Source organism: Salmo salar, chromosome 10 (genome assembly GCF_965601325.2).
Source record: "Salmo salar chromosome 10, fSalSal1, whole genome shotgun sequence".
NCBI classification, from domain to species: Eukaryota; Metazoa; Chordata; class Actinopteri; order Salmoniformes; family Salmonidae; genus Salmo; species Salmo salar.
Genome location: NC_138300.1, coordinates 37,129,588 through 37,138,863, shown reverse-complemented (window position 1 = coordinate 37,138,863; position 9,276 = coordinate 37,129,588). Strand labels below are relative to the sequence as shown.

The window sequence follows — 9,276 nt, the reverse complement described above, 5'->3', positions numbered from 1 at the left end:
ATCGGAGACCAGCCACCTAGAGAATTACTCCGTTTCATCAGCTGTCTGTAATGAAACTGATTGGCTGGGCCTTTTGTTTTTAACCTATGCCCTCCCATGACTGTACCCCTGCTCAGTCATGTGAAAGCCAGATTAGTGACTAATAAACTCATTTCAATTGACAGATGTTGAATGTCGTTTGTATATAGAGGGACAATCAAACCGTCAGGTAAAAATGCTTTACAAATTGAGGGGAAGGGGTTAATTTCCCCCTTCATTGTATAATGTTTAGACTCATTGTACATTTCTAGTAAACAATGCCAATTGTATTCCATTGTTTTTTTAAATGGATGTTGAGGGAAAAGTTGACAAACAAATCGGCATTGAACACTGTCTATAGCGGGTGTATTCAAATCGAGCTAGGTCGGCGTACTGCTGTTTTTTGTTCTTCCAGATAAAATTGCACCCACCTGGTGTCCCAGGTCTAAATAAGTTCCCGATTAGAGAGAACGAATGGAAATCAGCAGTAGAACTTGGAGGTTCATATTTGAATATCCCTGGTGGATGGTTTTCAATCAAGAGACTAGCCAACACTTCAGAGGAGTAAGTAAATCAGTTCCACAGTAGCTTCTATAATAGAGGGGTAAACCAATAACAGACAGAGGCTATATTCTTTTTCTGTAGATTTATTAGAACAAAGAATTGTCCCTACATCATTAGGACCAGAGTTTAGCTGTCGGCAGCCTCCTGTTCCTGAGCCCTGAGGAAGCTGGCCTTCTTCTGAGCAACGCGGTCTTTCCTCTGGGCCAGAGAGAGCTTGGCACGGTTCCACCTGGGGGAGACAAACATGTCAGAATTACTACATTACCATGCATTTTAACAATGTCAGGGAACATGACTACAATGCCAAGGGCAGGGTTGGGGACAATTCAATAAGTAAACTGAAATGTGTTATGTTAAAATACAAAGAGGTAGATTGAAATGGAATTGACCCCAACTCAGACCATGATCATCTAGTCAAGTTTACCATCAGGTTTTAGTCATAACAGCATGAAAACCAACAACGCAGTAGTAAGTACTGCATTCCAATAGAAAATAGCCAAAATTGCTCATCAACTTGCCTCTTCTTCTTGACTTCTTTCTTGGGCTTCTTTTCGTGGACTGGGTTGTTACGAATGCCAGCATGGGCCTTTTTGTACATCTCCTCAACCTGCGAGACAAGTGTGGCAAACATTAGTACCATGTGGAGTGAGTAAATAAAAAAAGTCAATTGCACAGACCAAATACATGTTAACGCAATGGTACAGAGGCTCCTGCTGGATGCAGACTTGATTCAGTATAGTTTCTACTCTACACACTTTACACATCCAGTTGATAATAGGAATGAGTTGGATGTCACATTTGTCAGTTGTATTTTAGGACTCGTACATATGTGACAAATGTATTAACTGTGCTGCTCTCAGCCCCGTCTTGAAACGTTGATTACATCAATTTGGGCAAATGAAGGACCAACTACAATTTGCTCAGCCTCAAGTGCATCATCATCAAGCAGCAGTTACTACAGACTTTCCAAGTCAACACCTATCCCCTCCTGTAGATCAGAGAACATTGAATAGATTGAAGCAATGGACAGTAAGTTAACGCAGAATCCCAAACCAGGCCCTCGCCCCTACCAAATCGTTTTGAGGGCACTCTGGTGTCACGTGTTGCTGACAACTCCAAGTGGAGACATCCTAAGTGATGAGGGAATTAAATTAAACCATTAACTTCAGGACACACGGGTGACTTGAATGACAATTCATGTTCCACATTTAAATAGGGCTCCGTGAACACGCAAATGGAGGGCCAAGGGGAAGAGACTGGTTTGGGATTCAGCACAACTTTCCCTTCAGAATTTATTTGCATCATAAGCTGATATGATCCCCAGTATGCTTACAGGCATGAGGCCTAAGAATTTAACAGAGCAGTAGTAGCTAACCATGCTAGCTCAGGTTTAGTTTGGTTCAGTGAAAACCGGGTAGAACTGGGTGTGTGATACAATCCCAAGTGGCTACTAGTGCAGATAAACACGTAACCATCCAGCTGTGGTCTAATTTAACTAATAGACATGTATTGGCAGGCACCTCCCGATACATCACAATGAGTTCAGAGTGAACTTTGAACTTGCCGTATCAGGGGCAACGCCATTCTTGATGAAGCGAGAGAACTGCTTCTTGTATGCGTCCTCATCCTCCTCCATCAGATAGCTCATGTACTCGGACACATTGACGCCCATGATGTGCTTGCGGTGGACCTCTGCATTGAACTCTTTGCTCTCCGCATCATATCCAGGGAAGCGCTTAGTGCTTGGGAGAAAGGAAGGGGAAGAGGGGACAGGACAATGTCAGCCAGAAAGGGACTACTGACCCAGTCATTTTGACTGAGGATTATAGGCAGTGCACTAAGACCAATAGTTTCACTAATGCCATATGAAATGATTGATCGCAGAACACCAAGAACGTAACATTTGGCTGGTAAACTACTGATTCATATTGCTCTCAGCCCCGTCTTGAAACAGGACATGTTACATCAACCTGGGCAAATGAAGGACCAACTACAATTCACTCAGCCTCAAGTGTATCATCATCAAGCAAAACATAGATCCTGGCCACCTCAGAAGTACTTGCCTAGTCCCAGATCTGTGTGATGTATACAAACAAATCTTGACCTGGGGATGTATGCATCATGTGCCTCAAGAGTAGGAATGCTGATCTAGGATCAGTTTTGCCTTTTCAATGACAATGAATAAGATTGTGGACAGGGGGGAGCAGATCCTAAATCAGCACTCTTACGCCAAGACACTTGATACATACGGCCCCTGGCTACAAAAACGTGTTCTTAAGCCAGGGAAAGTGTAATTACCTGTGGGGGATGGACAGGCCTCCATCTACAGCCCCCTTCAGGGCTCCGAAAACCTTGTTGCCAGTGCTGGTTCTGGCGAGCCCTGCATCCAGGTAGCAGGTGAACGCACCTGGCTGACCGTCGATGCTCTCCACGTTGAACTCATCTCCAGTGACCTCCACCTGTCCCTCGTACACCTTGTCCAGGCCAAACTTGTTCAGCAGCTGGAGGGGAAGACAAAAACAGGATTGGAGAAATCTGTTGTAGTATTAAGCCAAGCTGACTACAATGGTAGGGTGTTCTCGCTCAGCAAGAAAGAAACACCGTAGGTGGCTAAAGCAGAGGTCCTGTATGACTCAGTTGGAAAAGCATTGTGCTTGCAATGCCAAGATTGTGGGTTCCATTCCCAGGGTCACCCAAATGTAGAAAATGTATGCACGCATGACTATGTTGCTTTGGATAAAAGTGTCTGCTAAATGGCATATTATATTACAGTCAGTTGCTAAACAAGTGGATCAAGTCAAACTGACAGGTGGCCTTTCGCCTGTAACTGCCAATTCCTCACAATGAGCAAAAAGAAAAGCATGGTTCAACAGGATTGTTTGGCCATTCAGATCCAGAACAGACATACTTCTCATGTAATACAGGGAATCATGGCATCTCTATAACAAACAATCCAGAACGCGATCCAGAGTTATGTCAATAGCTTAGAAATGAGTTCAAGGTGTAAAAGATTAAACAAGGTTTGCAGAAAGGAAATGGCACAAGCAATGTTGAGAAAAGACAGCTTTCATTAACAGGGTAGAAGCATAGAATACCCATTAACTAATAGTGCTGCAAATTGAACAAAACTATGGAGGGAGCATCAGGTCAGAGCAGGGGTGTATGAGAGCTGATCTTACCCTGCGGGCCAGCAGCAGACCAGTGCAGTAGGCTGCTGCGTAGTTAGTCAAACCCACGGCGATCCCGTACTTGGGCAGCTCATGGGAGTAGGCAGCGCACACGATCATGTCCCCCTCGATCTTGGCATAGGCAATCTGGAGCAAATCACATAAGTAACACGAGAAATAATGACAATATAGTCTACAACATTTAAGGCAATATCACGTGCTGCGCCGATTTCTGGTAACCAACCCCTCATAGTATGGCACATCTCTGATTAACTCAAATCAAAGCGTCATGAGACATCTCAGATTACCTCAAATCAAAGCGTCATGGGACATGTGAGAATGGGGTCAATCTAGTGGAATTGAGCCGAGAATGCAGTTCCAAATTTTGTTCAGTGGACTAAACTGGACTAGAGCATGGTGCTCAGGTGGCAACAGTTGTGGGTTTGACTCTAACATGGGCCACATGTGTAACTGTCAATTGTGTGTTACTGATGAATGTGTTACTGTCAATCGTAAGCTGCTTCAGAAAAGTTTCTGCTAAATAAATTGTCCATTCTGGTAATTCCCCCCATCTTACCTGGCAGACGATATCCCGGTTGGAGAAGCGGACAATCATCCTATATTTGGGTGTGTTGTACTTGTTTTTATCTTGGATGACCAGGCGCTTACGGGCGAAGTAGTCAGTCTTTCCCTCTATGCAGAACAAGGATACCAAAGTCAGTGAGATGGAGGTTTATCAATGGAATGAATAGGGTATTTAGTGTGAAAGGAAATATCTGGACAGTCATGGCATTTGCAACTCCAATCACGTGCTAAAACAAATAATTTTGACTATTTAGAAATCCCTTACCTCGCCTCCTCCTGAATTTGACCTGGTACCTCTTGAAGTAGGACTTATTTTTCACCACTTTTACAAAACCCTATAAGAGAAGACAGTAACCCAATTACCATGTCGGTACAACTACCTGGCTACTTGTCAACATACAAAGTAGACCTAACGTTACACATGCTGCACTGAAAGTTTATGTTATGTGGCTAAACTGTCAGACATTGTTACACCAAGTCTTGGGCCCATCTTCGCTGATGGGCTAGTTAGCAGTTAGTTAGCACTACTTTGCGGTGTTCAGCACAGGGATGGATTTTGGGCACTGACCACATTTTCCTATCCCGGTCCAAAATCTGTGCCATGCGATATATGAAAAAACAATTTCACCAACTGTCGAACTAGTTGACCACATTTTCTACTAGCCAGCCGGTGTGAAAAGTACTAGCCTCGGGCTAGTTTTAATTTCGATCCTCTGACTTTGGCAACACTGCAAACATGTTTATTAGCGATTCACATCACTGGACTTGATTACAGACAATGTAACAAATCGCTAAGAAGATCTCTACAGAGCTACAGGAAGCATGAACTGATTCAGGCGGCCATTAGGCCACGTTTGATAGACCCCCGTGAGAGGTAACTGGACGGAATCCATCTTCATCTATGGCTTTCAAAATCATCTGAAACATGTGATTGCACACAACACATATCTGATGTCTTATATATGTATGTAGGAACATATTTTGGCGTTTTACTAACCATTTTCAGTCTTTTCTGTCTCCTTAACCAGGAGCCTGGAGTCAAAGACAGGGGATTTGACTCCGCTGCATTAGAAAAAGGAAGTTGGCATTGCGCATGTTGCGTAAATAGCGTGTCGCAGGATGTAGCTTTAGAGTACGACAAATGCTACACTGCCCTCTACTGTATAGGGTGGACAATGTCAATACCAGGTGATAAGATGGCTCCAACAACAGTACATGGTAAAAAATGTGCATCACTGAGGGATTTTCCTTTGAGGGTTTGTAATAAACCCTCCAAGTACTTTTATTGAAGGCATTTGCAAAGTGTCCTACAACACAAATTACATCACACTGTGACTGTGCCATGCTGTGTGTGCATGCATATTATGAACATCTACTGAATAAAAATAAACATTGCAATAGGAACATGTTAATAATTAAAACAACAGACCCAAATGATGTTGTACAGAAGACACATGGGACATCAAAGGGAGGGTTTTTCTGTAATTATGTCTGATTTTCATTCCATAGTAGACAGTATTGTGTAAGCAAGAGTCTTAAGTCAGTGTTTTTTTTAGGACAGATGAGGGTGTGGCTGATATAAGAAATATGATATGTTTGTATCACTGGAATTTCCATGTAAAACCAGAAAAGTTTGTTTGATGACCTTTTGTTCTTATGTGGATCATGATAGTCGGTTCTGCCATTAGCCTCATTCTCACCTGTTTTAAAAAAGGCAAAGTGCTTATTTTAGTCTGAGCTGGACAGCTGATAGTGAACCTTTATTTCAACATCTTCTGTCTGACATTGAATATTCTCCCTGTCACTAATCTCCTGTGGGCAGATTCTGCATCGATTTTACTTCTGGGTTAACCAAGATTACTATTTCACCCCCTCTGAGTGTGACATGTTTGCTGTAATCCACTCTAGACAGCAACATTCCAAAACTTCCTGTGAAATTGATACTACTGTCAGAGGCAACAATGAGCCACCGGTGAGTTTGTGCTGTAGTGATTGGCTTCCATCACAAGGTGTTATTATATGAACGCTGGTTTATATGTTGGATGAACAATGACATTTAAGAACATACAGCTGGCGGGTTATACATTCCATCGGCAGGATAGAACAGCAACCTCTGGTAAGACACGGGGCTGGGGCCTATGCATATATGTGAACAACAGCTGGTGCACAATATCTAAGGAAGTCTCAAGGTTTTGCTCGCCTGAGGTAGAGTATCTCATGATTAGCTGTAGACCACACTATCTACCTAGAGAGTTTTCATCTGTATTTTTCATAGCTGTCTACATACCACCACAGACTGATGCTGGCACTAAAACCTCGCTCAATGAGCTGTATACCGGCATAAGCAAACAGGAAAACGCTCATCCAGAGGCGGCGCTCCTAGTGGCCGGGGACTTTAATGCAGGGAAACTTAAATCAGTTTGACCTAATTTCTGTCAGCATGTTAAATGTGCAACCAGAGGAAAAAAATTATAGACCACCTTTACTCCACACACAGAGATACAAAGCGTACAAAGCTCTCCCTCGCCCTCCATTTGGCAAATCTGACCATAATTCTATCCTCCTGATTCCTGCTTACAAGCCAAAATTAAAGCAGGCAGCACCAGTGACTCAATCTATAAAAAAGTTGTCAGATGAAGCAGATGCTAAACTACAGGACTGCTTTGCTAGCACAGACTGGAATATGTTCCGGGATTCTTCCGATGGCATTGCGGAGTACACCACATCAGTCACTGGCTTTATCAATAAGTGCATCAAGGAAGTCATACCCACAGTGATTGTACGTACATACCCCAACCAGAAGCCATGGATTACAGGCAACATCCACACTGAGCTAAAGGGTAGAGCTGCCGCTTTCAAGGAGCGGGACTCTAACCCGGAAGTTTATAAGAAATTCCACTATGCCCTCAGACGAACCATCAAACAGGCAAAGTGTCAATACAGGACTAAGATCGAATCGTACTACACTGGCTCCGATGATCGTTGGATGTGGCAGGGCTTGCAAACTATTACAGACTACATAGGGAAGCACAGCCGAGAGCTGCCCAGTGACACGAGCCTACCAGACGAGCTAAATAACTTCTATGCTCGCTGCGAGGCAAGTAACACCGAAACATTAATGAGAGCATCAGCTGTTCTGGACGACTGTGTGATCACGCTCTCCGCAGCCGATGTGAGTAAGACCTTCAAACAGGTCAACATTCACAAGGCTGCAGTGCCAGACGGATTACCAGGACATGTACTCCGAGCATGCGCTGATCAACTGGCAAGTGTCTTCACTGACAATTTGATTTATTTTATAATTTTTTATAATTAATATTTTTGGCCCTTTTTCTCCAATTGTGCGCCGCCCTATGGGTCTCCCGGTCGCAGCCGGCTGTGACAGAGCCTGGACTCGAACCCAGAATCTCTAGTGGCACAGCTAGCTCTGCGATGCAGTGCCTTAGACCACTGCGGCACTCGGGAGGCCCTTTCACTGACATTTTCGTCCTCTCCCTGTCTGAGTCTGCAATACCAACATGCTTCAAGCAGACCACCATACTCCCCCCGTGCCCAAGAACACTAAGTTAACCTGCCTAAATGATTACCGACCCATAGCACTCACGTCTGTAGCCATGAAATGCTTTGATAGGGTGGTCATGGCTCACATCAACACCATTACGCCAGAAAGCCTAGACCCACTTCAATTTGCATACCGAACCAACAGACCCATAGACGATGCGATCTCTATTGCACTCCACACTGCCCTTTTACACCTGGACAAAGGGAACACCTATGTGAGAATGCTATTCATTGACTACAGCTCAGCATTCAACACCATAGTGCCCTCAAAGCTCATCACTAAGCTAAGGACCCTGGGACTAAACACCTCTCTCTGCAACTTGATCCTGGACTTCCTGAGAGGCCGCCCCACAGGTGGTAAGGGTAGGTAACAACACATCCGCCACGCTGATCCTCAACACAAGGGCCCCTCAGGAGTGCGTGCTCAGCCCCCTCCTGTACTCCCTGTTCACTCATGACTGCACGGCCAGGCACGACTCTAACACCATCACTAAGTTTGCTGATGACACAACAGTGGTAGGCCTGATCACCGACAACGATGAGACAGCCTATAGGGAGGAGGTCAGAGACCTGACCGTGTGGTACATGGACAACAACCTCTCCCTCAACGTGATCAAGATAAAGGAGATGAATGTGGACTACAGGAAAAGGAGGACCGAGCACGCCCCCAACCTCATCGACTGGGCTGTAGTGGAGCAGGTTGAGAGCTTAAAGTTCCTTGGTGTCCACATCACCAAAAACTAACATGGTCCAACCACACCAACACAGTCGTGAAGAGGGCATGACAAAACCTATTCCCCCTCAGGAGACTGAAAAGATTTGGCATGGGTCCTCAGACCCTCAAAAGGTTTCACAGCTGCACCATCGAGAGCATCCTGACGGGTTGCATCACTGCCTGGTATGGCAACTGCTCGGCCTCCGACCGCAAGGCACTACAGAGGGTAGTGCGTACGGCCCAGTACATCACCGGGGCCAAGCTTCCTGCCTTCCAGGACCTGTATCTATGCATAGTCACTTTAATAACTCTACCTACATATACATATTACCTCAATTACCTAGACACCGGTGCCCCAGCACATTGACATTGACTCTGTACCGGGCCCCCCTGTATATAGCCCCGCTATTGTTATTTACTGCTGCTCTTGAATTTTTTGTTATTCTTATCTCTTACTTTAATATTTTTTTGTAGGTATTTTCTTAAAACTGCATTGTTGGTTAAGGGCTTGTAAGTAAGCATTTTACTGTTTACTGTTGTATTCGGCGCATGTGACAAATACAATTTGATTTGATTTATATTGTATTATATGATATTGTTTAGATTCTTTTTAATGACATGAAAAGTATGATACCGAATTATCAAATGGGTCTATATTTAAGCAAT

General features: G+C 44.2%; 1 protein-coding gene across 1 annotated transcript; it reads right to left on the bottom strand.

Moving 5' to 3' along the window:
* Positions 1-649: 649 nt before the first annotated feature.
* LOC106560321 (large ribosomal subunit protein uL18) lies at positions 650-5,459 on the bottom strand. Its single transcript, XM_014123121.2, has 8 exons — positions 5,332-5,459; positions 4,600-4,669; positions 4,327-4,442; positions 3,762-3,896; positions 2,881-3,083; positions 2,147-2,324; positions 1,101-1,189; positions 650-811 (listed from the first exon to the last, which is right to left on the bottom strand). Exons 1-8 carry the CDS (start codon positions 5,332-5,334, stop codon positions 709-711), a joined length of 897 nt encoding a protein of 298 aa, XP_013978596.1. The 5' UTR covers positions 5,335-5,459; the 3' UTR covers positions 650-708.
* Positions 5,460-9,276: the final 3,817 nt, after the last annotated feature.

Bases quoted from the DNA above. Each gene is read 5' to 3' on its own strand.
- LOC106560321 (XM_014123121.2), bottom strand. The intron at 3,897-4,326 runs GTAAGATGGGGG...GATTTGCTCCAG, and splicing joins ACCGGGATATCGTCTGCCAG to ATTGCCTATGCCAAGATCGA. The intron at 2,325-2,880 runs GTAATTACACTT...CTTTCTCCCAAG, and splicing joins GGCCTGTCCATCCCCCACAG to CACTAAGCGCTTCCCTGGAT.